This window comes from Camelina sativa, chromosome 3 (assembly GCF_030686135.1).
Source record: "Camelina sativa cultivar CO46 ecotype springtype chromosome 3, ASM3068613v1".
NCBI classification, from domain to species: domain Eukaryota; kingdom Viridiplantae; phylum Streptophyta; class Magnoliopsida; order Brassicales; family Brassicaceae; genus Camelina; species Camelina sativa.
The window spans coordinates 8,961,765-8,989,193 of NC_141882.1; the positions used below are offsets into that span (position 1 = coordinate 8,961,765).

At 32.7% G+C, this 27,429-nt stretch overlaps 5 protein-coding genes and 2 pseudogenes across 6 annotated transcripts; 5 read left to right on the forward strand and 2 right to left on the reverse strand.

Annotated features, from left to right (window-relative positions):
- The first annotated feature begins 2,836 nt into the window (after positions 1 to 2,836).
- Positions 2,837 to 3,512, forward strand: LOC104776303 (S-protein homolog 21-like). Its single transcript, XM_010500342.2, has one exon. The coding sequence runs from the start codon at positions 2,873 to 2,875 to the stop codon at positions 3,284 to 3,286; it is 414 nt and encodes a 137-aa protein (XP_010498644.1). The 5' UTR covers positions 2,837 to 2,872; the 3' UTR covers positions 3,287 to 3,512.
- Positions 3,513 to 5,316: 1,804 nt separating this feature from the next.
- On the forward strand, positions 5,317 to 5,597 carry LOC104776304 (uncharacterized; annotated as a pseudogene).
- Positions 5,598 to 6,841: 1,244 nt separating this feature from the next.
- Positions 6,842 to 8,509, forward strand: LOC104776305 (GDP-mannose transporter GONST5-like; annotated as a pseudogene). Its single transcript, XR_015590822.1, has 4 exons — positions 6,842 to 7,165; positions 7,281 to 7,771; positions 7,937 to 8,171; positions 8,278 to 8,509. The product of XR_015590822.1 is annotated as a GDP-mannose transporter GONST5-like (transcript).
- A 701-nt stretch (positions 8,510 to 9,210) lies between these two features.
- Positions 9,211 to 11,602, forward strand: LOC104776307 (lysM domain-containing GPI-anchored protein 1). Its single transcript, XM_010500345.2, has 5 exons — positions 9,211 to 10,288; positions 10,625 to 10,742; positions 10,861 to 11,022; positions 11,118 to 11,149; positions 11,240 to 11,602. Exons 1-5 carry the CDS (start codon positions 9,622 to 9,624, stop codon positions 11,509 to 11,511), a joined length of 1,251 nt encoding a protein of 416 aa, XP_010498647.1. The 5' UTR covers positions 9,211 to 9,621; the 3' UTR covers positions 11,512 to 11,602.
- Positions 11,562 to 14,142, reverse strand: LOC104776306 (WAT1-related protein At1g21890-like). Its single transcript, XM_010500344.2, has 7 exons — positions 13,827 to 14,142; positions 13,677 to 13,739; positions 13,373 to 13,489; positions 12,605 to 12,872; positions 12,357 to 12,515; positions 12,110 to 12,261; positions 11,562 to 12,014 (listed from the first exon to the last, which is right to left on the reverse strand). The coding sequence occupies exons 1-7, from the start codon at positions 14,027 to 14,029 to the stop codon at positions 11,795 to 11,797; spliced, it is 1,182 nt and encodes a 393-aa protein (XP_010498646.1). The 5' UTR covers positions 14,030 to 14,142; the 3' UTR covers positions 11,562 to 11,794.
- Positions 14,143 to 17,798: 3,656 nt separating this feature from the next.
- On the reverse strand, positions 17,799 to 19,578 carry LOC104776308 (transmembrane emp24 domain-containing protein p24delta5). The gene is made up of 4 exons (XM_010500346.3): positions 19,231 to 19,578; positions 18,474 to 18,686; positions 18,302 to 18,378; positions 17,799 to 18,220 (listed from the first exon to the last, which is right to left on the reverse strand). Exons 1-4 carry the CDS (start codon positions 19,444 to 19,446, stop codon positions 18,076 to 18,078), a joined length of 651 nt encoding a protein of 216 aa, XP_010498648.1. The 5' UTR covers positions 19,447 to 19,578; the 3' UTR covers positions 17,799 to 18,075.
- Positions 19,579 to 25,001: 5,423 nt separating this feature from the next.
- On the forward strand, positions 25,002 to 26,166 carry LOC104776310 (ethylene-responsive transcription factor ERF012-like). The gene has a single exon (XM_010500347.3). The coding sequence runs from the start codon at positions 25,213 to 25,215 to the stop codon at positions 25,912 to 25,914; it is 702 nt and encodes a 233-aa protein (XP_010498649.2). The 5' UTR covers positions 25,002 to 25,212; the 3' UTR covers positions 25,915 to 26,166.
- The last annotated feature ends 1,263 nt before the right edge of the window (positions 26,167 to 27,429 follow it).

Genomic DNA, 27,429 nt, shown 5'->3' on the forward strand with positions numbered 1-27,429 from the left:
ATATATATAATATATATATACACAAATATTGCGTTCTAAGTTTGTCATGTATACAACCATCTTATATAAAATAAGAAGACGAAGGAATTGCCCTATATACCCATGCAATAGAATCCACTAAACCATGCACGCATTGAATTGTACACACATATTAATCTACAACATATATTGATATTCATTCATATCTTTAGTGTTGCTTGTTGGGTTATCAATTTGTGCATGCATGAATAAAAATATTCAAAGTGCTCGAAAATTAGTGATAGAAGCGGTGCGTTAAATGAAGAAATATTCCTCTCTTTTTTCATTTGTTTTTCAAAATACAATTTCTTGACAACTCATAAACTTTTTCATCGTGAGGTAAGAAAATGTAAAAAGATGAGTTATTTACTATCTTTTGCACTTTTTATTATGGAAACAGCTAGCTTCTTTTTGTTGTGAAGAAATGTGCATCCACTATGCTCCATTATTCTTGATCAATACTATAAATACCATACGTATGCACCAATTTTCTTGATCGCTATACTATAAATACCATACTGATGAAGAAATTCGTGAAAAGATTAGGTGTGACTCACACATCTATGTAGAAAATTATTTACAACTATCATCCACCATCACTACAATAATGCTTTGGACGATAGGTTTTAAACCGGTTATAATCACCAATTTGAACCGAAAGTCAGAAACAAAACCAAATATGTAACAAGGTCTTTCTGTAACCCAAAATTTAACTACTATAAATGAAGCTGTCCAAATGTGATCAAGTGACACATCCCATTTCATCTTGACTACAAAAACCTCTCAACTCTTTTTCTTTTCTTTTTGTTTCATCTCAAATTTAGCTCAGAAATGAACATTGATCACATACATCACCTGGTCGTGGACAATCGTGGTCGTCGTATGAGACTAGCCTTCGTCATCATGTTCAACATATTCGCATTCATGCTCGTACCACAGATTGGTCTTACCCCATCAGATCCAGAGCCTACAGCCACGGACCTTCGACGCATATACGTAGCAGGAAAGTGTTTTAAGGCTTTGAGTCAGTTAGCACTTCTACTTGCTCTCCCCCCAGTGTCAGTTCTTCTCGCAGCTCAACAAGCTTCCCATCCGACTGATCATGCTGGGAATCAAAGGGCCGAAAGATTCATCATGTCTTGGTTGAAGTTATCTCTCTTCTTTAACATTTTCTCGAATGCTTTTTTTTGTGATTGTTTGGTTAAGTCTTTCCGAGGGAGCTTTCCGTTTCATCATTTTCAGTGGTATGATTATGGTGGAGATCATCTGGGTCTTTTTAACCTTTATCATGGCGGATTGTGTATGTGATCGTCTTTTCACAGTCTAGAGTCTTGCTGTTTCGATCTTATCATCACGATTTTCAACTATCTAGTCCTTTTGATTCCAACATTAGGTTACTATCATTTTGATAGATCGTTGTTGGTTTTACTTATATGTTTTACCTGGTCACTAAATGATATAATATTTGAATAAAAATAAATATTTTTATGATTATGTGAATCTCATGTTTCCTTTTTTTTTTAATAATATTTGTTAATCTTCATTCTCCATTTTTTCTTAATAATTTGAGGAATAATTCTCATGATCATATTCTTATGTCGTCGTCGTATTGCCAAATAAATTGATCGTAATTTGTAATTTTGTATGACAATAGCAATTAGTTTTGACTTTAGCTCTCACCCATAAACTAATTAAGGTTATAGATCCCTTAAGATTTAGTATCGTGAACATCAAGTCCACCTTACAAATGTAGATTCCTTAATCACTTTTTTTCAATCTCTTATTTTGTATGACAACTAGCAATCACTACTCTTTGTATTGTAGACTTTAGTATATGTCAGGCAAATTATATTTACTATTCAAATTAAAATATCGATCAATATCTAAGTCATCAAACTAGCCGAAATGTAGCAAACCTTTTTGATATAAGGCTTAACATTAAAAAAAAAAAAAAGTCGAGATATATATATCCTATGCATGCATGCGATCGAAGCCACATTCTGATTTATTGATCATGGTTTATGAAGCCTATATGTCTCTATAATGAATCATTACTTCTATGAAGGCTGGAAGTTTGTTTTTATTATTTAGTCCCCATATTGCATAACATTAAATACAAAAAAACAATTAAAATACGCAGATTTATGTACGTAGATTTCATACTATATGCTATGTATATATTGATCAATAATCGTATATAAATAATTTTTTTCCTACAAATCAACTCGACTTTTTTTTTTTTAAGATTTGGACTATAACTTGTTAGTTTAAGTTTCAATTTAGGGTCACGTCTATGGATTAACGAGTTTTAGGTACACTAATTCTTTAGACCGCCTAGATCGCAGTAGCTGCACAATTTCAAGTCTTTAACACATTAGATTTCGACTCTTGATTGCATTTTTATCTTTCGTAGTGTGGTTGATAATTTTGTGAATCCTAGTTAATCGATGAGCTTATTATTGTTATAGCATCTCGGCTTGACTTCATCATAATATATTTGACGTCTATATAATTCCATATATATTACTGTGACTGTTATGCACCTGCAAAGATATATTTGTTGTTCGGATTAACCCATCAGGAGACCACATAAATTTCTTTTTTTTTTTGAACAAATGACCACATAAATTTCTTTGGTTCAAAATTTTTAGTAAACAAGACAGCCTCATATTAGTCAAAAATATTATAAATACTAATTTTTCTACTTAATCATTGATAAACAAAAATTCCTAAAAGCCTGGTGATAAGAAAATGCAAATCCAAAAATAGCAATCTAAGTGTATAAATAATATTGCAAGGACAAAAGCAATTTAACACAAGAAAAATAGAATCAAAACATCTAAAAATAAAAACAATGAAACATCTCTTAGTTTTTCTAATATTTTATGGCCAATGCACCATTGGTAATGTATTCGCGCTCCCAAACAAGCTCAATATATGGAACGATCTCGATCCCAATCACAAACACACAACCCTCTTTGTGCATTGTAAATCTGGAACTATCGACAAAGGACCACAATATGTGCCGCATGGAATACTATATCAATTTCCTATCAAAGAGAACTCCTGGTTAAGAAATACTCTTTTTTGGTGTACTTTTAGACATGGACCTAACTATAAGTATGAACAAAAATTTGATGTGTATAAATCCAGATCCCATAAAGTACCTCAGGGAAGCATATATGAATGGATAGTTAAGGAAGATGGAATTTATTTTAGGATAAATACCGCTCCAATGCATAAGGTGCATAATTGGAAGTTAGCATAATACATGTTATGTTGGTATCAATCTTATAGAACAAACTGAAGCTCGCCAAAAACTCGATTATGAAGTAAATTTTGTAAACTTACGATGTAAACCAAAAAAAAATACTTTAGATCTCTAATTTTAAGCATATTTACCTTTCTTTCTTTAATTTTTGTACATATTTACTCATGCAGAATATATAATGTATCGATCTTAAATTTATAATAATTATATAACATTTCTATTATATTATTTTAATTTTTTTACCGTATTTTAAATAAGATAATGATTATAAAAATTTCTTTGGTCACATAATACAAATTATTAATGATTAATATATACAAACTTGTTAGGGAAAAAAATCGTAGTGCATATAGAATTCTAACCCAAAACTAATAAACAATCGTGAGTTTGGCCGATAAACTTTAAATATATTTTTTTTGTGCAAAGTATATATTACCTTAAAATCATTTTCACTTATAATTTGAAACATTTTAATAAGAAGATCATCAACCTATTATTAATTTGGAAGTACATTTGCAAAAGTAACCTTTTGTTTGTAAGATTTACATAATTAAATCCTTATCATTTGAATTAATATCATAATTTGAAGTTATTATTTATAATATATTTATTTTAAGTTATTATTTGAGACTAAAGGTTTTTTTTACAATCATATGAAATTCACAAACGAGTGTATGAAATATATATCCATCATTTTACGTGTTTCGCCACTTATTTAATCTTATATATCTAAATTTTATATATACCTAATTTAAATTGAAAATAATATGTATATGTTTACAGAAACTATCTTTGAACAATTACTTTATGTAATTTTGCTATGATCATATGATGAGTTTTGATCTTTTATTGATTTTACATGTTCTAATTGTGAGATGTACGATGAAATGAATTATAATCTTCAAGTGATGGGTTAAATGTAGAATGTCATAAGATGATTTAAAGCTAATATAACATAAAAAAAAGTAAAATAGAAAAAAAAATTATTCAAAATTTTTATATGAAATAAAGTGCTCTAGAAGGGCAAGGATACTAATCTAGTATGTGTTTAAAAAAAAAACTAATGAAATTACTTGGGTTTTTAATTTAAAGATTTATGAGATTATTTTGTGAGTTTATGAAATAAACTTTATATATATGTAAATGTTTTCCTACATCTTTTTGTATATTCAACTCAAAATATTTAAGTTTTTTTTGTTTTTTTTTTTGGTAAACAACGCTTTTCTTTTGTGCCTGATGAACCTTTCACCCCTCGTTAAAAAACTATAGATTTGAAATAAAGGATATATATATTCCCTAAAATATTTAAATCTTGAAATCGTTTCAGATTCAAAATGGACTAATACCTTTCACCTTATCCAATTTATTCAACGTTTTCAGTTTATTGCATGATAACTAAATACGATTAATTTGATCCTCTTCACGTTCAAATTCAGACTCTCTCATTTTTTTTTTTCCTTTACCTCCGGAATTTATGAACTTTTTGGTTCCTCTCTTCGCTCGCTTCATGTTTTTTTTTTCTTTCTACGACTTATAAATTTCTCATTTCTTATATCAAAATGAAGCCATATGGCCCATATCTCATGGCGTTCTTCAGTTTGGCAGTCAACCAAAAATTACTGTACATAGCACGATTATATATGTTGAGTTATTACTAAAATCAACGTAAACTTAAAGTGCCATTTAGATATGTGTTGTTTAGGCTAATAATATTAGCAATTACTGTTACTTATTACTTATCTATGCACATCAAATAGTTGTTTAATTATATGGCCAAAACAGTATAACACATCTAAGTTTTTTAAAAAACAATCGACATATTTACCAAATAAAAAGAGATGAAAAAAAAAAAAACAACTTGACTTCCTAAATATAGTAACTACTAAATTCTGGTAGAATTATTTGTAACTATATAAATCATCAAACATCAACCCAACATTCTCACCAACTCATCTCGTTTCAAAACGCACTACGGGAAAAAAAAAACATTACAATAAGTTTGCATAGATCGCGATACTTATAACGACATGGCAGCTCAAGTATCAAAGAAAATCTGCAGTTCAATGATTATTGTAATTCTAATAACAATGATGTTTTCAATTTCAGCACAAGTTTCTCATTCCAACGCGTGTGTCAAAGATTGTGTCGTAAACCAGTGCATGAAAGCATCAAAAAAACGACTCCAGCCATATGTGATAACCCTTGCAAGATGCTATGTGATCCTATCAACGGTGGGCAATACATTGTCTCTCCAGGTGAGAGTCCCATTAAAAGGTTTTGCAGACAATTTAGCTGGATATGTACCTAATTTACCAAAATTTATAAATTGTCTTTTTTTTTTTTTTTTTTTTTCTGATGCATATTTGTGTTTTTTGTACCATTGTATCGATTAACAATAATTTTTTCAAGTGTACTTATTTATCCTTCTTTCCATAATAATTTTTCTTAAAACTATGTGATTTGATTTGTGTGTGAACAACTATTTGTTAAATTGTTTAACTACTATTTTATTTTTTGTTAAATCTTAAAACTGTTTAATTATAGAGAATTTGTTAAAAATACCATTTTTGATATACCCTTTTTTAAAATACCCTATTTTTTGGCCATTTTTATTTTTGCCCTCATTTAATTTTTAATGATCATTTTACCTTTGGATAAAAAATATTTTATTCAATAAAAAAAAACAAAATTTTCCCGCCAAAAGAATTTCCGACATATTTTCTCGCCAAAAAATTTTCGAAAAAATTTCCCGCCAAACATTTTTTTGATAAAAAATTTTGATAAAAATTTTCGACAAAAAAAATTTCCCGTCAAAAAAAATTTACAAGGTGTTTAAAATGTTTATAAGGTAGAAACCTCATAAAAACCTTATAAACATCTTGTAAACGCTTTTAAAAGATATTTAAAAAGAGTTTTTAAAGGTTTTTAAAAGGTTTCTTAAACACCTTTTAAACGCTTTTACAATGTTTTTTAAGGTTTTTAAAAGTTTTTCAAAATGTTTTTAAAAGGTTTTCAAAATGTTTTTAAAAAGGTTTTTAAACAACTTGTAAACGTTTTTAAAAACTTTGTAAAAGGTTTTTAAACACCTTGTAAACGAATTTACAAGGTTTTTAAAAGAGTTTACAAGGTTTTTAAAAGTATAAATTTCAAAAATTTGGCGGAAAAAAATAATTTTTGAAGGGACAAATTTTCGATTTTGGCGGGAAAAAATTTCGTTTTTGGCGGGAATTTTTTTGATTTTGGTGACTGTACATTCTTGTTGTAATTGAAAGAAATGGTAATTTGGTCATTTTGTACATAAAGAGGAATAGTTTTAAAAATGGTCAACATGAAAGGGTATTTAAAAAAATAACATGGAAAATGAGGTATTTTTGAAAATGCCCCTTAATTATATACGTGGAAAAATTGTTTAGCTAAATTAGTTACATTTATAGTTTGTAACAACTTATAATGGTAACTTGTATAAACATTAACGATATTTGCATTAAACGACATGGAAACATACGAAAGAGAGAACAAATCACATATAAGCATGAAGCAGAGAGAGAGATTAGAATAATACTGCTACCGTTACACTCTTCCCTCTCGCGCTTTGATTAGGGTTTCTTATTTAGCCTTGCCATTGCCACATTCCCTAAAAAATTTGGATCCATCTCTTCTCAAAACCCTTCAAAAAAATTTTGGGTTTTGGTTGATTCCGTGGCTCCAAATTCTACGTTCTGACGAATCATCGGACGGAGATTTAATAAGGGAGTGAGAATGGAGGAAGGAAGTAGTCTGTGGCAACAATGGAGTATGTTCAGATCTCTGTTAGCGATTCTTCAGTGGTGGGGTTTCAACGTTACTGTTATCATCATGAACAAATGGATCTTTCAGGTTCAAAAAAAAAAAAAAGTCTCGTCCTTTTAAATTTCATTATTAAAAACTTAGCTTTTTTTCTTTGTTTGATTCTGATCTGTGTTTCAAATTTGGTACCTTTTCTGTTTCCCAGAAGCTGGATTTCAAGTTTCCGTTGTCGGTTTCATGTGTTCATTTCATATGTTCATCGATTGGAGCTTACATTGTGATTAAAGTCTTAAAGCTTAAACCTTTGATTGTGGTTGATCCAGAAGATCGGTGGAAGAGGATTTTTCCAATGTCATTTGTGTTCTGTATCAACATTGTGTTGGGAAACATCAGTCTTAGATACATTCCTGTCTCTTTTATGCAGACAATCAAATCTTTCACTCCTGCAACAACAGGTTTTGAGTTCTTTTAAAAGATTGGGAGAAAAAGGGAGTGGTCTTGTTTTTGTTTTCTGAGTTGTGTTTTTTTTTGTGTAATGTGCAGTTGTGTTACAGTGGTTGGTGGGATTCTTCTGACTTCTATTACAGAACTTAGCTTTAATGTTTTTGGATTCTGTGCTGCTCTGTTTGGGTGTTTAGCTACCTCTACAGAGACCATTCTTGCTGAGTCTCTTCTTCATGGATACAAATTTGATAGGTTAGTGTTCTGTTTTCTGAGGTTTAACATCTTCAATTTCACTTGATGGGTGTTGATGTCATGCCCTCATTGTCCAATTGTGAATCACCTGATTTAGTGTTTTTCTAATTCATGGAACTGAGTGTAGTGTTTGTGTCCTCTTCATTGTCATGTCTCTCTAATTAGCATAAACACGGTATACTATATGGCGCCTTTTGCGACCATGATTCTCGGAGTACCAGCATTTTTGCTTGAAGGCAATGGAATTTTGGATTGGTTTGAAGCACAGTACCCGTCACCATGGTCGGCTCTTATGATTATTTTCAGCTCAGGTGTTCTAGCTTTCTGTCTTAACTTTTCAATCTTCTATGTCATTCACTCCACAACAGCAGTCACATTCAATGTAGCTGGAAACCTCAAGGTAAATGAACAAAAAATCACAAACTCCATAGGCAATTAGCAGTGTGATTGATCAAAACAATTGAATCTAACTCAGTATGCTTGATGGATGGTTATGTGATTTGCAGGTTGCATTGGCTGTGTTGGTATCATGGATGATATTCAGAAACCCGATCTCACCAATGAATGCAGTTGGATGCGGAATCACACTAGTGGGATGCACTTTTTATGGATATGTAAGCCACATGCTATCTCAGAAACAACCAGGAACTCCCAGGACTCCTCGTACTCCTCGTACACCAAGGAACAAAACAGAACTGATATCCTCTTGTTAATGATAAACTGGAGAGTAAAGTTTGAATATATCATCAGTAAATTCTCCGGACTGAGAAGCACTTAACCAAAGGAGTTAGATTTGATCTTGAAACATCCCCAAGTGACTTTAGTTTAACTTATATGTTTCCATTTATTTGCACAAACCAGAGAGATTAGAGAAAAAAAAACAATATATATATAGATACCATTTGATGTGGTTAGTTACTCTTCCCCTTGTGCTAGTTACATCAGTACATTTGAAAGAGCTACATAATAAGTTGCATCCCATATAGTAGAACTGTCAATCTTCGTGCTCATTTTGTATTGCATTATGTTAGTGATTTCACAAAGGCCTGATTTCACATATGTATAACAAGCTAATTCAGAAACAAAACCCCCTACCTTAAAGACTTCTCATGTTCTAAGATCAGGCTTTTAATACATGAAAGTTTTTTTTGCCAGTTTGGGGAATCTTTGAAGGATCAAAGTTATAACAACGTTAATTTGACAATGATCCATTAATACATGAGAAGAAAGAGACAGCATTAAGACCGTGTATGAGGGGAAAGAATAATAATGCGGCGGCTAAACAGCTAATAAAAATTCGTTGCTTTCGCTTCTCCAAAAAAAAAGTTAAAATGGGCTTTCTTTTTTAAAAGTGGGCCTCAACTTATGTTGCTGAATTTACCGCCATGTCCTTCAAAAATCTTCATGCTAATTCATGTGTGAAACCGGTCAAAGGAGTTAAAGAGTAAAGGGCAAATCAGTCATAACAGCTTCAAGAAAAAAAAGAGATGTATGTCTTGGAGATCGCAGAGCTACCATTTTCTGTTCACTCTCTGTCTGTCTGTACAACACACTTGTCTCCTTCTTCCTTACCTCTCTTCTCTCTTCTCCATTTCAAAAAAACAATAAAGTGAAAACTTTTCTTCTCTCTCTCTCTCTCTTCTCTCTCTCTCTCTCTTTAGAAGAAAACCAGAGATTCTCTCTATACCAAATCTCTAAAAATTTCCAGATTCATCTTCGGATAGTTCCAACTTTACTCTTTGTCTTATTGTACTACTCTCTTGTCACTGGTCCCGTAAGAGAGAAACAGAGATTTAAAAACCCTAGAGAGATTTTCAAATTTCATAAAACCCTAGAAGAGAGTCTGAACAATGAAAAACCCAGAAAACCCCATCTTCTTCTTGTTCGTCTCACTGATTCTAGCTTCGAGTCTCGTCTTCACAGCGACGGCGAAATCAACAATCGAGCCTTGCTCAAGCAACGACACTTGCAACTCTTTACTCGGCTACACACTCTACACCGACCTCAAAGTCTCCGAAGTCGCGTCTCTCTTCCAAGTCGACCCAATCTCTGTCCTTTTAGCTAACGCCATCGACATCTCTTACCCAGACGTCGAGAACCATATCCTTCCTTCCAAGCTCTTCCTCAAAATCCCAATCACTTGCTCCTGCGTCGACGGTATCAGGAAATCTGTCTCCACCCATTACAAGACCCGACCTTCAGATACTCTAGCATCCATTGCTGACTCTGTTTACGGAGGTTTGGTCTCTTCCGAGCAGATCCAGGAAGCTAACTCTGTCAATGACCCGTCTTTGCTCGATGTTGGGACCAGTCTTGTTATACCCTTGCCTTGCGCTTGTTTCAATGGCACCGACAATTCTTTGCCCGCTGTTTATTTGTCGTATGTTGTTAGGGAGATTGATACATTGGTCGGAATCGCCAGGAGGTATTCGACTACTATTACTGATTTGATGAATGTGAATGCTATGGGTGGTCCTGATGTTAGTTCTGGAGATATTCTTGCTGTTCCTTTGTCAGGTGAGGTCTCTAAATACTGAATTGGAATTTAAAAGTTTCTATCTTTAGGGTTATGTTATAGTGGGGAAGTAGTTTCTATTGTTAGTTGCAGTCAGTTCTGTTTACCATATTGGGAGTTTTGTTTTGGTGTAGCTTTGTGGACTTTTGATTGTTTCTTTAGTGGCTGTTTAATTGCTTTATGTGGTTTTGATTCTCGTTAAGGTATTGTTTTTGGCGTTGTATGTGTTTGAGCTACCAAAAGCGTTGCCTCTTTTGTGGTCTTTTTTTGCTTGAGTTTTAGCAAACAATAACAGATGTTTTAATGTTTGGTTCTGTTGTATTTTTACCTCCTCTCAGCTTGTGCTTCAAAGTTCCCCAGCTACGCCACGGATTTCGGATTGATTGTCCCAAATGGTAGCTACGCTCTAGCTGCAGGTCACTGTGTGCAATGTAGCTGTGCGCTTGGGAGTCGCAAGTAATGATATCTAAGATTCTCTCCTCTCTCAAGCTATGTTAATTGATGTTACTAATCAAATCCTCTGTGATTGCATTTTTTACTTACTTGTGGTGTTTGTGTGTGTGATGTGATGCAGTTTGTATTGTGAGCCTGCTTCTTTAGCCGTATCATGCTCAAGTATGCAGTGTAGAAACAGTAACCTCATGCTTGGTAACATCACTGTGCTGCAGAGTAGCGCTGGCTGTAATGTTACAACCTGTGATTACAATGGTTTTGCCAACGGCACTATCTTGACCATGTTAGTAAATTACATTCACCTTGTCTTCACTCTTGCACAATATCCTTACTAATGACTCTGAACTACTTACCAATTCTTTCTCTTTCGTTTGATAGGCTGACCAGGTCTCTTCAACCCCGATGTCCCGGTAAGTTCTTTCTAACCATATATCTGTTTAAAGGATAGCCAGGTGCTAGAATCATCCGATCTTATGTAAGTGCAATGGTAAAAAATGCAGGACCTCAACAATTTGCGCCGCTTCTAGCTCCACCGGATACTGTTCCTAAGGATCTAATGTACGCACCAGCACCTTCACCGGATTTTGATGGTCCTGGATTGATAGCATCTTCACCAAGATCATCTGTGCTTCCTTCAAGCGGTGGTTCCTTCCCAGGTAACCCTGCTAATGGTCCAGCCGGTAGCGTCTCAACCGCCTCCTCCTCAATTAGTCACTTCTGTATCACATTTCTCGTCTCCATTGCTTCTTTCTCCTTTGTTTTCTCATCTTGATTCAACAAGAATTGTTCATTTTCCGCGCATTGAAAAAACTCCTTTGTGAATTTTCTTGATGAGTAAAACCATAACATTGGTTATTGATCTCTTTGATTATTTTTGAAGTTACATATCTCACAAAAACTTGTAGTTAACTTATAAGATGATTGATTCATCTCATGATATTACATATTGATCTGCCAAAATCTCTGTTAACCTTGGAAAGCAAATAAAGCAAAAGCATAGACTAATATACAGAGAAGGGAAAGATATAAGACTGATTCATCTCCGTTTAATATCCTTAAACCTCAACTTGAGTAGCCTTATTAGTCTCCTGACCTTCTTTAGCTTTCATCTCGGGTACACAGGCTAAGCTTTTACCGGTATCTATCGGTTTAACCGGACTCTTAACCGGAAGTTCTTTGCTATATTCGTCGTCATCATCAGTCATTCTCTTGTCTTTGCCTTTCCCCCATACAACAGTGTATAGGCCCACGATTATAAATAACGTTCCAATCACACTGGGAAATTTTAGTAGAAACAATTAATTTAGCTGGGTCCAAAAAAAACTTTATATGTATTAATGTATACTGATTTCAAATAGAAATTTAAATACCTTCCGAGATGAATACTTTCAGACAAGACAACAACACCAAGAGCAGCAGTTATTACGACACAAAGTGGATTAAATGTCGCAACAAAAACTGGTCCTCTTTCTCTCATCACTACTCCTTGCACGTAATACGCCACTCCCGAACATATCACCCCCTAATCACCATCATTAATTTAGTTCATTAATTTAATACTTCGAACCATCATCAGTAACCGTATAAAACTTAGAGATTAAATGACTGGGGACTTACGGAGTATGCGGCAGCGAAGAGGTTAGAGTCGAAGCCGATCTTCCAAGCACTCAAGTCACGTACCGTTACCAATGAGACGGCTGTTCCTTCCAACGTTCCCATTAAACATATCAACGCGGTTAGCGACAGCGGAGCTGAGTACTTCTTCAGTGTAAACGACTGCGTTTTAATATAATAAGACAAAACTGGGTTAGATTTGGTTAAATGTGTATATACCGGGAAAATGTAAATTAATTGGTACTACTCACTTGTAGAATGAAGAAACCGGCCCAACCAAAAGTTCTTCCCAACAACATAAGTGTTCCCGGAATCCAGTGTTTGTCCATCGCCGCCGCTCCTGCACCACTGTGGGAGGAACCGTCACTGCTTCCTTCTCCTCCTCCGCCACCGCCGAATCTGATAAAGTCAACGATTGGACCTTTGTAGAGAGTCATGAGAAGTGCTCCGGATACTGTGATCACCGTTCCCACAACTTTGGCTATGCTTCGTACCTTCTTAAAGTTCACGCTCTCTAATCTGAATTTTTTTTTTTACAAAACAGAGAAAATCGTTAATTAAACGAGCTTTATATGTGCATGATTAAACAGTAATGTTCTATATGTTCCGTATACATTATAATGACAACTTCCGTAAGTGGAAGTGATGATCTCACCCAGTATATATCTTTTTTGGTGGTTATATTAATTAATTATTCAAGTGGTATCAAGTTCCACGAACTTATTGACTGTGTTTTCCTATGATTCCATTAATCTTGTTCCCACGGTATGGGAAAAGTCTAAATTCATTCTTAAGATAAGAATCAAAGTAAAATAATTCTGTGTAATATATCGAAGAGTAAAATTTTGTAACAGTAATTTCATTAATTAAGTTGATAAGAATAATTTTGTTTCCTGATGGAATAGATATCAATCTTTTTTTTTCTTTTTCTTTTCAACAACGAATATATATATATATATATATATATCAATCTAAAAGCATAGAATGTTTATAAGAGTTTAAAAAAAAAAAATGTAAACCTGAAAATGATGGCCAAGACGAAGGTGATGGCGGGAAGGACATTAGCCGTAGCAGAAGCGAAAGTTGCTGAGGTGTAAGTCATCCCGACGTAATAGAGATTCTGATCCAGCACCGGCCTGTCATTTTATCGACCCTCATGATTAATTAACTTTTCTAAGAAAATTTATTACTACCGATATTTGCGTTAACTATATAAAAATTGCAAAAAGCAAAACATAGAGAGAGAGAGTGTTCCTATGTTTTGTATGTGTGTGTGTGTGTGAGAGAGAGAGAGAGAGATATAGAACAGTTAACGAGTATTACTCAATAAAACCGAGCAGCGCAATTTGGAGGAATATTCGGAACGTCATCTTGGGCCTTATTTTCCTGCGTAACATATATATCAATAAAACAAAGTTAGAGATTCAGTATGGAATGATTAGCCGGTTTAGAAATAAGTGAGAAAATATATACCTTTCATGAAAAAGAGCAAACGGAGCGATGACGGCGGTGGCGATTGCATGGCGATAAACTGCTAGGATGTAATGGTTCATGCCATGCTTAAGAGAGACCATGGTGATTATGTACATACCAGCATAACCAAATTGCATAGATATCATTGCTAAGTATGGTTTAACTCTATTCATTAACCCTCCCCACATTTTCTCACTACCCATTTTTATATTCTTTCTCTTTCTCTCTAAGTTTCTCTTTCTTGGTGTTTTTAGATGTATTCAAGCGTACTTGGTTATGAGCTGTGAATGTTTTTACACTACAAGAGAGGGTACTTGCTTATATAGCCAAATTGTGCTGACACAAAAAGCAATATAGGAGTGCATATTACCATCCATTGGTTATTTTAGCATCACCTTTTAAAGTATAGATTTTTAAAATGTTACCAAGTACGTATCCATTATGTGTGGCTAACTATACTCCTGCTCTGGATAATCAAAACCGGATTAGGTCGTAATTTCGTTGGTTGCGTACCTACTTAATTTATATATAAGACTATTGGTTGTGAACACTTGCGTATAATGTCGCATTTTCTGTGGAATATTTGGATAAATAAGATGGCTGGATTATTAATCTAAGATCACTATAATGAGAATGTTCTCGTCAATGTAGTATTACTATATTTGATAACGAATTATAAAGTATCGTACCAATAAAAAGCGTGTAATGTACCAATATATACCAAACTATATTTAGACTTTTACGTTCAAGCCGAACCATATATATGAATTCGTAAGTTATAAGCAAATAGTAGTTTCTAAGAATCATAAAGCATGCACTTACATTATTTATTTGTATGATATACAATCCACTCAGACGTCATCCATTTTTTATCCACTCATCACACTTGTCGAATCTAGGAAAAGAAAAATTAGTATCAACCTGAATATTCGCGAAACTATTCACCTCTTGTTATAATATAAAACATTATGCAACCTTATATATTAACCATTATGCAACCTTTATTGCAATGAGTAACGTGAGTGACTATAATTTTTTGCACCTTCAACAAGTTTAACCACGAATATATATGTCTATCTATATATGTGCAAAATCAGAATATGTTAAAGTACTAGAATTAACGGGACACATGACTCTTTCATTTTCCAACAATTTATTATATTAATTTTTACGAATTCATTTTTGTGGAGCCATATGTGAATGATCCGTTGCGTGAATGATCCGTAGTGTCGTGTAGATAATGAGCCAAAAATATTGAATTTTATCCGATGAGTTAGCTGATTTTAATATTATACTGTATTTAACATAATATAGAAGCGAATGATGGTTGTGTTTAGTGCTTGAAATAAATGGGTGCATAAACCGATTCATCTTGTCGCCAAAAACAGATAGGGGACATTGTGGTGATTTGAAGAGTGGACACCATCTCGTCCAAAGATTAATCAATTCTAAATTTTCTATAGGCTAATTTATAGTTAGTTCGTACCACATATAAAGAAGAAGTACATGAAAGTGCACTGTGCACAGCTTGATAAAACGTAACAATATATCTAGATTACAAATTAAAGACTGAGATCAATGATAATCGATCAGTTTTTTTTTCTTTTGATTGGCGGAATATATATATCTTACGGATTAAATTTGCTGGCTAGTTTCTCTTGATATTGTTTGTGAAAAAATGTAATCATAATTAGCTATAGAAGCCGGAAAAACTACATTTTTAAATGGATCTGAAGGACGTTACAAGAAATTTAGTGCTTTAGTATTTTTTTATTTATTTAATTTTCATAATTTATGGTTTTTGTTTTGTTTGGTGTTAAAAATGATGCGAGATCATTTTCGTAATCTATGTTATTAATGTACAAAAAGTTATATCAAATAATCAAGAAAATAATCGAAAGGATGATGTTTGCATAGTTCTTGCATTAAATAGTAAGAGTAAAAATGAACCACGTTTTGTACGGGTAATCAAGAGTACCATAAACAAATAGATCAATAAACCTAAATTAATGAAGCAAAAGCAAAATAAATGTGCTTTTTGTGATGCATTTTGTTGTGATTCGTCCCATGAAACGACAAGCGTGGTTAGGTCCTTCTAATGCGACGCGGCTACTAGTGCTCTTCGTTCGTCATCAGTAACAGTCAGGCTGCCTACTTTTGTGTCCCATTTTATTATATTCATATTAGATCAAGATTGGTAAGATTGGTTTCTGTGTTCCTTAAAATATTATAAACAAACATATACGCATGCAAAAGAAAACAATTAGCAAATCTGAATATAACCATGGCCCATAGGGGCAATAACACTAATGTTTATTTCTGCCTGTTAAAAAAAAAATTGATAAATTATACCTGTAAGTGTCAATATGTATATATCTTTTTATATAAAAAAATATAAGAAGAAAGAAACATAACGTAGTTAAAGGGACTACACCTTATGTTCTCTTGTTTAAGCTAATTAAGCATGGCATCAATCTTCCACGTTACTTAGATGCTTCTTCTTATGTACTCTGTTCCCTCTCAATCGACGAAATTTTATTCCAACATATCTTATATATCGTTGGATGCGACTTATTTACTCCAAAGTATATATACGGGCATTTCACATTTATTCTAAAGTTTGATTTTCCATGTGATACCATTTTAGGGGTTTATATGATATATTGATGTACCATTTTCAGTTCTCATATTAATCGTTCGTTCCAAAAGGATATATCATCGTAGAAGTTTTGCTAATTGCTTGTGAAGATCTTGTAAATATATATCTAGATTTAAATAATCGACTTTTACACTTCTGTTATATATAAAAAATTTGAGGAATAAGAACTTCTAAATTATATGGAAGTAAATAATAAAAAAAAAAAAGTTGTTAAGGATTTGATTACTAGCTATGCAAATAAGAACGATAGGCATCGAGTTTCATTAGTTTCTGCGAATCTATAGATATTAATTCCCACACTTTGCGAGTTTGCGTCACAAACAACAATGACGTGGTATGAAACCCATTACCAGCCAATTGGATATTTGTTCTGTTTTCATGGGTAGTGGAATCTTATAACATGTTAACATAATCAGAATGAGAATATATATATATATATATAACTAAGTAACTAACCACTGTTTGTTTAAGATACATTCCTACGGGTTTAATGCATTGATTAGTTCAAGTTTTAGTATGTTCTTTTTGTGTCAACTACAATGATTCGTTCTTTGTTAACATACTTACATACATACATATGATTGTCTACAAGAGATAAACAATGTACAAACAGAGGAATTTTACCGTGTACAGAAGTAAAATAGATGGTAAGTATGAGGTTCGTACGATGACGTACGAAAGAGAGAGATTAGGCAAAAGTGAAAAGAAACATGGAGTTGGATTCATGCTTGGACTCCATTCCATAACTTGGGCTAATGGATTACACCTCTTCTTTTTTTAATTAATATAATAGATATTCCAGTTTCTATTATTTCTCCTAGCATTAACTTTATTTGTTATTATAAAGAGATCCATTGTTGTATATGTGAACAAGATGATGATATCAGCAAAACAACAGTAAAACTAAAATTCAGACAAAAAAAAAGGAGAACAAATATACATATTTTAGCTTGACTAGCCATTTAAAATTCATCTATAAAAATGAGTGTTGTCAACAAACTAGTGGTAAATTCTTAGATGACCTAACCAAAATGCATTGGTTCTTCCATTATGAATAAACATATATTATATTTGCTCCGATTCGATGTCTAACTGTTCCCACACATGACAGAAAAGGACATAACATACAAAGAACTGAAAGAAGCTTGTCCACATGATAATCAGATTTGTCTTCTTTGCAACAATCACGTCACCCAATCTAATTTTATTTTAATCATGAATTATTGGCTAACATTGATGATAATTATAGATAAGCATATTACCTAGCATAGCATCCATGTTTCGGAATTCACATACTAAAGATTACCTCAAAATGCCAGAAACAAAAAAAAAGTAAAAAAAAAACTTTGGTACACTGTCACATTACTGTATTTTTTGTCTAATCCAACAGAGAGATCAATCAAACACAAAGCGATCTGTGCACAAACTCAATGATCTCTAAAGTAACTATCGATAGTAGAGTAAAGTTTCACTGAAATGTAAACGAAAAGGCGTTAACCAATTGACTCTACAAACTTGATCTTTATCCCTCTTTTCAAGGTGGGGATGTGTGATGTTACTATATATATATAGTATCCTTCAAGCCAAGTTTTAGATGAGCTTCTTCTTGTGGAAATACCGCTTCAGGTACAATATCTGTGTACCAGCAACCACAACGCAGACCCCAAGTGACATTATACTGAACCAAGCCACTCTTGAGTTAGTTTTTTCACTCACTTCCCGCATCTCGGCTTCCCTGTATCCAAAACAAAATATGCTTTTTATCGCTATGATCTTGTCCCAATTTGATTCACAGACTTTAAGAGGTAACACATACCTGTCTTTGATGTAATTTATGTTCTCACGAATCGCCTGCACTAACCCTTCGAGTCTCCTCAACTGAAGCTCAACACCCTGCAAATACACACATTCACAATAGTGAAGTTTTCTTATCAGAAAGAAGAAAGAGGGAAAAATGTTTAAATAAAAGACGGGCAACGAAGACTTGCCTCGATCTTTTCCTTTTTAGCAACAGAGTCCCAATCTTTGGCAGCAATACCCATCTTCCAATCAACCCCAAGGGTAAGAGGATTAGCTAGCTTTAGACTGGCATCAACCCAGAAACAAGCCAAGTAGTTACCAGCTTCTTGAGTTGTAAATGCAAACTGACCATGTGTCACATTTTCTTGGTGATGAAGGTTGTTCCCATAAGGAGATGTTACCTATACACAAAGTCATCACAGAAAATTCAAAAACACCATAAAAGAAAAACCTTATGCCAATTATAACCTCTACATGAACCACATTAGCCATACAAAACAGATTTACATCCTCAAAACTCAAAAAAAAAAACTTGAAAAAATCACAAATCTGATTATCCTAAATTTAGGAAGAAGCACAAAACATGAAACTTCGATCAAACCCTTCTTGAGTTAATGCATCCTTCAATCATATGTGCTCAATGATGAGCTATTGGTAATGGACTAGCATAAAAAATTCAAAACTTTAAAATAGGATTCACTGCTTATCTTCAAAACATGAACAGAGGACCGTAACACACATCAATCGCTTATCTTCAAAATTCCACTGCTCTCTCAACAACACATATCAACAAGTCACAGATAGAGATTACACAATTTGATTACTAAAACACACAAAGCAAAACCCTAACATCGAAGTATAGACCCACAATCATCTCCTCCCAATTAAAAAAAAGATTCAATTTTGAAGCCAAATTCAAGCACAATTCGGGAAGCATAAGCATACCTTAGAAGAAACAGCAGGTGTGTGTTCAGGATTATGCTCATCGACAATATAGTAATCAGCCAAAACGACGACGTTGCTCTGTATCTCCTCAGAGACACACTTTGTCCCTCCCGACGCCGGGATCGTCAACCATACAGCTTCCCCGTAATTAACCGTCAGCAACAACAATACCACCGTAAGAATCCACGACGCTTGAGCAATTCTACTAATCGCCATCGGAGATGCAGCGACGGTCCACCCAAAGGAAGCAAGCCAAAGAGGAAAAAAAGGTCAAACGAAGTCTCAAAAAAAAAACCAAACAGGAAACGAAGAAGACAAAACGAGAGAGAGCGAGTACACGCGCGCGCGTGTTTAAGACGTGCGAGTGGGATTTGGTGACTTGTTTCAACGTAAGATGCGCCAATCATGTTCTGAAGAATTGTCTACGTGGCATATATCTTTAAAGAAGGTGGCGCGTCATCATCATTGTGTTGACCTTTTAACCTTCTTAACAATTTAGCGGGTTTCGTTTTATGCATTTTTTTTTTTTTGTCATTTTTGCATTTAATTACCATCGTTTAGTAGTTTACAGGTACACACATTGAATGAGGAAATTATTGAGATTATGAAGGTGAATGAACTCAAAACCAAATTATTGGAATTTATTGTGTCTCGTTATCATCTAAAATCACAAAATTGTGTATCAATTTTTGCATTTAAATGGTTTTAGATATTTGTAATTGCAAACATAAAACAAGAGAAGGAATTAATTTTCTCTTCCCTAAAGATGTGAACTAAATTTAAAATTTAAATATTTTGTAATCATCAGGCCTGCTTAGTGTTGGTTAGTGCATTACAAACCGACTTTTAAATGGGCCAACGACTAATGTACATGACCGATGATAAATTCATAACATGGGCTTGCAATGCCTTCCGAACTACCTTCGTTTTTCTCAATTTGTCAACGACCTTTACTCGTCTTCTATATTTACTTGTTTCTTTCTACTCCTAGTTGATTAACAATCTTTTACTATACGGTAAATACTGAAGGAGAACCTGAACAGAGGACATGTATATATTTTACGTAGAGGAACAAGGATGAGATTGACCTTTATAGCTTTTACTCACTTGTATGGGTGCCGCATTATATTATTAACTCAAATTCCAATATAGATATGTGTGTGTTCGATGAAGACGAAAAACAAAATATATGAATTTTGTTACCAAACAAATGTGTATGGGGTCTAACGTATATTATGTCCCCACATCTTTTTTAACATTTTCAAAACCGACTAAATCATAGATTTGAGATATACAAAAAACAAAACAAAAAATGATTCGGTGGTTGAGCCTAGTTCACTGGATCCATTATGTATGGCTGAACCTTCAACGTACATATTTAATGGAAATAATAATTTTATAAAAAAACCTTCATCTTCCTCGAAATTTCTATGCCATGCTATAATACTCCGATATTGTTATATGACCAATTTACACAGATAATAAATATATAAACTATTGAGGTTGAGATTGTATCGTGGTGAGACTATAGTCATCTCTGGCGATTGGTACGGAGAGAGTACGGTGCCAATAAATTACATGAATTATATAATTTATATTGGATTTTCCATATATCAAGAAAGATCCCATTTGTTTTGAAAAAAAATTAATATCTCTTTGTTTGTTTTTAATATGCTAAGTTTGAAAAAATATCTCTTTGTGTTAGTTATAAGTTAAAAACTATGTTTAGGTTTCTCACATTAGAATAATATGGAATCTAAAACAATCACTCATTGTCATTTGATAGTAAATTATAAATCTATGAAACTTAGCATGCAAAATCCAGATATAAGGTGATCTAAACAACCTAACGTAAACTATAATGAACATGGTCAATCCACTGTTCACCAATAAAATTTGAATTGAAAGTTCATAAAATTTAACAAATTAATTAAAGTTTAGTGATCGTCGACCGTCTCGGCAAAGAAACTAACTAAGGATCCTGGAAAACGAGAAAGTCCCCATCTTTCGTATCCATGGTGGCCGACGATTTCAAGTATGAGTTTGTGAGGGTTGTTTTGGATGATCGACCATGAGGTTGACGAAGATAAGTTGAAAGAGATGTAGAAATCTCCGAAGAAGTCTGAATCGATTAGAGATTTCCATTCTTTGCTCACTGATCTGAATCTCGCGATGTCCTTCAGTGGACACCGCACCAAGACGTTGACCAACGTTACTTCTAAAATCTCCATTTTTTTCGTTTTAGGGTTCTTCTTCGATTTCTGCACAACGACCAAGTTTGTGGCTTCTCAGGTTCGGTTCTGTTTTGGGTCCAGACTCCAAATACTCAAAATTCATATAACGAGCCGTCCGATTTGCGAGGAGTTTTAAAATTGTTTTAAACGAAAATTTTATTTATATAATGATATTATAATTATGTTTTTACAGTTATAAGTTTTCACATTTTGTCAAAATATAAATCTTCTTATAATTATGTTTTACTAGTTTTAAAAACTCAAAAATTTTCTTTTTAAAAAATTAAGCTTTATATTATAAGATATTATAGTAAAATCTGTTATTTGTGATTTTTAAGGTTTTGATAAAAAAAACTTGTCAATATGTTGATCAGATATTGACACGTTTTAAAAAATTAAGAAAAAATTATTTTATATCTAAAAAAAGAAATTAAAAAGGAAAATTAACAATATATTTTCAATTGTATGCTAATTTTAACACATCAAATTTTATATATTCTAATCACTTTTCTGTATAAATTTCCTTTTACTATATGTTTATAAGAAATAATAATTGAAATTAAATTGCACATATTTTCTCATTAATTGCTCATATTTTCCTATTAAAATTAGTAATTTAATAGATAACTTTCCTATTAGAATTAGTTATATAAATTATATTATATATATATCTTATAAATATTTATAATACAAACTAATTATACATATTTTCTATTTAAATTAGTAATTTAATAGATAACTTTCTTATTAGAATTAGTCATATAATAGATTATTTCGGTTTTATATTTTTTCAAAAATATTAATTGTAATCATTTTCTTTTTTGAACTTTTTAATTTTTCCTGTAATTATTAAATAAATTTTATTTTTACATGTATCAAAATATTATCGATATATTTGACACATGTCACAATTATACAAAAAACTAACTTTCAAAACTAACGTTTATATATAAGATAAGATATTGTTTTATGTGATAACTGTAAAAAACTAAAAATCTATTGCTTAGCATATTTTTTTTTGCTGGTTAGCTTTCTAATTCCATTGCTTAATTTTCAAGTTTCAAGAGAGGACATTCACGTAGGTGCCAAAGATGAAATAAGTGTTAAAACTCAAAAAGTTGAATTGAAAGAAGCCACGATCGAGATGCTTCGTCTCGTCATGCAAACGCATGTTTTGGCTGGAAAGCTGACAAAAACTGCCCATATTCTCTCTTTCTCTAACTGATCTCTGACATTTGGAGAGTTTTGCTTAAGACCAAAGTGTGAAATCTAAAGACGAAGACAACAAATTAAAGTACCATCCCATGATTAATCTTAGGCTTTGTGAGAAAGTCAAGGCTGTCCACAAAGAACATGTCATCTCCAATCTTTTCTTACATACGATCATGTGCTCTTTGCGTGTCCTAAAGCTATATATGCTTTCTTGTTTTTTTGGTTCTCCCTTTATCAATTGTTTATACCAGTCTTTGGCATGTGGCAAGTTACATACAGTTTGTTCCTATATATTACGCTGCTATCGCTACTTTATTAAAATTATGTAAGACAAAATTTCTTCATAATTCGAAATCCTAAATCGACAGTAGGAACTAAATCGCGCGAGCTTAATTAATTTGATTTTAGTATTTTTTTTTTAAAAATAATAACTCAAAGACAAATGGAAAAAAAAACTAACACAAGTTGTATATATGTGGAGAAGACGATGGTATTATAAATTTGGAATGCACATATATATCCGATATGTATGATGTATATATTACTAGCGTTGATATCAACTAGTATGAATTTGAAAAAAATAAAAAGGGTATAAGATTTCAGAATTTAGGAAGATACACGAGTGAGTGTGACGAGAGATAACGCGGTTTGGATTTGGGTAGCAAAGTGACAGAGTGAGAACAGCTGTTATTTGAAGTCACTCTCTTATCGAATTAGCATCGTCACCTTCTCCCACACTCTTCTGACTTCACTCTTCGCTATCTTCATTTCGCTGTTCTTTAATAAACTTTTGTTTTCCTTAGTATTTCATGTTTATTATAACAAAATACATGTTCTAATATAATCAATGGTCCACTAATTGATTGCTCTAATTTTTCTTATAATATATGTACGTATGTTATTTAATGATGTATCTTCCTCCTTAATTAGCATATGTCTGTAACATGTTGCCTTATATATAATATATTAGTTTATAAATGTTACCAGAGATGATTATAATACTACCAAACGTATTTATACTAATTACTGTGCCGTACGACGTCTCTGTTTAGTTAACGCGTAACTTACTCACAAATTCATAAAGTCACAAGCCACGATGATAAAAATCCAATTCTTTTTTACCAACAAAAAAAAAAAAAAAAATCCAATTCCAAGTTGTCATACAGATTAAAAAAACCCATTAACTCGGTGTAGCAACAAAATTTGGGTTTCTTAACAATAAAAACCAAAATAGCTTGATGGTCGTAAATCTACACATATTTGTGCACGTACGTTTGTAGAATTTACCGTCAATTTTATTCTTAAAATATAGAAACATGATACTAGAAATTTTTGAGTATAATAAGCTACAAATTAAAACCCACTAGTTTAATATATAGGTAAACAATAAACATAACTAAACCATAAATGGGGGCCTCTTTCTTGGAAAATTCGTATAAACGAGTTAACGCGTTAAAACGTAGCTGTAATTCGTAATCTCCTGATAGTGATGATAGGTACGTGTATATAGTCAAATTATAAAAGAAAATTTTGATATCTCAACCTAAAAAAATACTATAGGTTATTTTAGCATCTCTCCTTGATTTGCTCATCAAGTGGCTTCCGTACACAGCTAGCTATATAGTATCTATATACACTTCGAATTAATTTATTCCTATCAAAATTGACTCCATTCGGTAATTTATTTTGTTTGATATTCTATCAGTAATTTCTGTTGGACAAACTCCAAATCCTTTCGGTAAGAATACAAACCGTTAAAAATATTTTACAAGGAACAGATTGAAATTTAGTTGATTTAAAATGGGTCCTTGTAAAAAGTTAGGCTTTCTTGGGTTGTTTTTTATCATTAATAAAACTGTATGTACATTTTTTTTTTTATTATCTTTTTGTCTTCTTACAATAATATGCAATGGACAAAAGTTTACGTGATCGAATAATCAAAGAGATGTTTTCGTTATTCCACAAAAAAAAAACCAAACAAATCATTATATGTTTCTATATTTTTCCTCTAAATACGAAGAATATTAGTTATACATGAATTTTTTTAATAAGAAGATGCAGAACTAGCAAAATGTTAAAATAAAGCCATGTTCAGGTTCATTGTTCACTTGGACAAAGCCTTAACATGCATCCGAATTCGAATAAATAATTAAACTTCAAAAATTTAAGTTATTTTTTATAAAAAAAATTGTGTTTTTAATGAGAAAGGAACAAAAGTGTATTAATGCCAATTGCAAGGATAAAGAGAAATAGAAGAAAAACACCTGTCGTGCACCATAATGTCAGATTCATACACAAGAAAACCATACTATATTTCATTTGACCCTTATTTAGATTTGTATCAATAAATAAATATTTCATCTCTTCGTCTCCAATACCCCTCCCAATTCATTCCCATCTCTATATATAATCTCCGTAGCTCACATTAACATTTCATCCAAAATCTCTATCCATCACAGCAACAAAACCAAAAACTCAACGACCAATCCTTAACTTGATCAATATATACGAACACATTGTGCAAATCAACATTACCATGGTGAAACAAGAACGCAAGATCCAAAGCAACAAGAAGAAGAAGGAAATGCCTTTGTCTTCTTCATCTTCATCTCCTTCTTCATCTTCATCTTCTTCTTCGTATTCTTCCTTGTCGTGTAAGAACAAGAAGAGTAAGATTAAGAAGTACAAAGGAGTGAGGATGAGAAGCTGGGGGTCATGGGTATCTGAAATCAGGGCACCAAATCAGAAGACAAGGATTTGGTTAGGTTCTTACTCAACAGCTGAAGCAGCTGCTAGGGCTTACGATGTTGCACTCTTGTGTCTCAAAGGCCCTCAAGCCAATCTCAACTTCCCTACCTCCTCTTCTCATCATCTTCTTGATGACCTCTTAGATGAAAAGACCCTCATGTCCCCCAAATCCATCCAAAGAGTCGCCGCTCAAGCTGCCAACTCATTTGACCTTGTTGCCCCTTCTTCTTCATCAGCCGCCTCGTCACCGTCCGATCATGATGATAATGATAATGATGATGATGGGATGCAATCTCTTTTTGGATCTTTCGTGGATAATCATGCGCCTTTGATGGATCCATCATCATCATGTTATGATCAGGATCATAATGGAATGTTCTTGTTCGATGATGGAGCTCCGTTTGATTACTCTCCTCAACTAAACTTCACGACGATGTTCGATGAATACTTGTACGAAGATGGTGACATTCCCCTTTGGAGCTTCAGTTGAATCCGATGGTCCAGAATACATACTTTTAATTAGTTTATCATATATATATATATATATATATTTCTATCATTTTTTCAATTCTTTTTAAAATATGTTAATTATTTTACCCTGTCGTAACTATTCTTTTCCAAGTTGTTTGTTGCTTGGAGAGAACTGACGACGAATACGAATATAATACAATAATTCAAGGTTTTATATGTACTCGATAATACAACTTGGGAGTTCACATGAACAAGAGATTTTTTTTTCTCACTTCTTTGACTTTTTCTGTTTTTCATGTGTGGAGTTTCCTTTTTAATCAATTCATTAACAATAAATGATCAATAAAACAGTTTTGTATTTGACTAATCTGATAATTCACTATATGAGATTTTGTATCATTTTCTTCAACTCGTTTACTTGTATATGTGTGCCAAGTTGCTACCGATATGTGATGATTTTGCAATCCAACACATTATTTTTGTTTTTTTTTTGTTGTTATTTCCTGTTTTGGTAAGTAGTAAAGGCGATGATGTGAATAATTTACAATCATTTTTTCCCTCACTAGTTGACAAGCATCATTAGTTAGAACTAAGAAGTCATCATTGATGATAGTAAAGTTCTTAAGATGATAAGATAACTATATGTAAATTAATGTGCTAATCAAATCTGAACAACTAACTCTTTCCCGATGTGTGTTCATGATTCATAAATTGTTCGATTAAATAGTATTATGTGTAGTACTATACTCACAGAGGAATCTTACTGTTTCATGTGCCGTGGAAAAGTTTGGTATGGCAAATAATGCAACACATTGCTTGTAAATAAAAAAAACAATTTTTTTAATTTAATTTATTTTTCCTCTTTTGGAAAGAATCCCATGGAGACAGAACTGCAGTCAAGGGATATAACTACAATAGTATATGTGATTTTTCAATTCAAATCATGAAACTTAACATTAATCATATATTTTATATCTCCAAAAGGTTGGAGATTTGTATCTAATAGTAAGAGTCCTTGCTTTAGTTTGTAAGTAGATTTACTCAGGGCTTTACATAAATAGAGTATTTGATTTCTAATACAAGCAAGAAACTCCACGTTACCATTCGAATCTTATCACAAGTTTTGCTTCCAACTGTTATTCTTATTTCTAACATCGTTTAAAAGTTATGAGACAAGTTTTACATTCTTCAATACATGAATTTGCGCAAGCATAACTGTTTCCTAGTGCATATGTGCGTGTATGATTCGATATTATTTTGTTGGCTAGCGTAGATGAACTTGTTGTATAATTAGTATTGTGATCATATCCCATGAATCTACATTATACGAACACCATATACATTATTATAAAGAATAAATGATGAGATCATGTGAGTTTAGTATTATACATTTATGGGTCTTAAAATTTAACAAAAATATTGAAGACATTATCGGCTACTTAATAGCTAAAGAAAGAACAAAACATAGTTAAATCAAATGGGTTGTTCACAAATATGAGGGCCAAACTAATACAAAATATGGGACCCCATACTT

What these genes read in the sequence shown, in the direction of transcription:
- LOC104776303 (XM_010500342.2), top strand. Translation starts at nt 2,873, where the DNA reads ATGAAACATCTCTTAGTTTTTCTAATATTTTATGGCCAATGCACCATT.
- LOC104776307 (XM_010500345.2), top strand. Translation starts at nt 9,622, where the DNA reads ATGAAAAACCCAGAAAACCCCATCTTCTTCTTGTTCGTCTCACTGATT. An exon ending in TCTTGCTGTTCCTTTGTCAG is followed by an intron (nt 10,289 to 10,624) that starts GTGAGGTCTCTA and finishes ACCTCCTCTCAG; the next exon opens with CTTGTGCTTCAAAGTTCCCC. An exon ending in TGTGCGCTTGGGAGTCGCAA is followed by an intron (nt 10,743 to 10,860) that starts GTAATGATATCT and finishes GATGTGATGCAG; the next exon opens with TTTGTATTGTGAGCCTGCTT.
- LOC104776306 (XM_010500344.2), bottom strand. Translation starts at nt 14,029, where the DNA reads ATGGGTAGTGAGAAAATGTGGGGAGGGTTAATGAATAGAGTTAAACCA. An exon ending in TTTGCTCTTTTTCATGAAAG is followed by an intron (nt 13,740 to 13,826) that starts GTATATATTTTC and finishes TATGTTACGCAG; the next exon opens with GAAAATAAGGCCCAAGATGA. An exon ending in TCTTCGCTGCCGCATACTCC is followed by an intron (nt 12,262 to 12,356) that starts GTAAGTCCCCAG and finishes GATGGTGATTAG; the next exon opens with GGGGTGATATGTTCGGGAGT.
- LOC104776308 (XM_010500346.3), bottom strand. Translation starts at nt 19,446, where the DNA reads ATGGCGATTAGTAGAATTGCTCAAGCGTCGTGGATTCTTACGGTGGTA. An exon ending in CACCTGCTGTTTCTTCTAAG is followed by an intron (nt 18,687 to 19,230) that starts GTATGCTTATGC and finishes CTTTGTGTATAG; the next exon opens with GTAACATCTCCTTATGGGAA. An exon ending in ATAAATTACATCAAAGACAG is followed by an intron (nt 18,221 to 18,301) that starts GTATGTGTTACC and finishes TTTTGGATACAG; the next exon opens with GGAAGCCGAGATGCGGGAAG.
- LOC104776310 (XM_010500347.3), top strand. Translation starts at nt 25,213, where the DNA reads ATGGTGAAACAAGAACGCAAGATCCAAAGCAACAAGAAGAAGAAGGAA.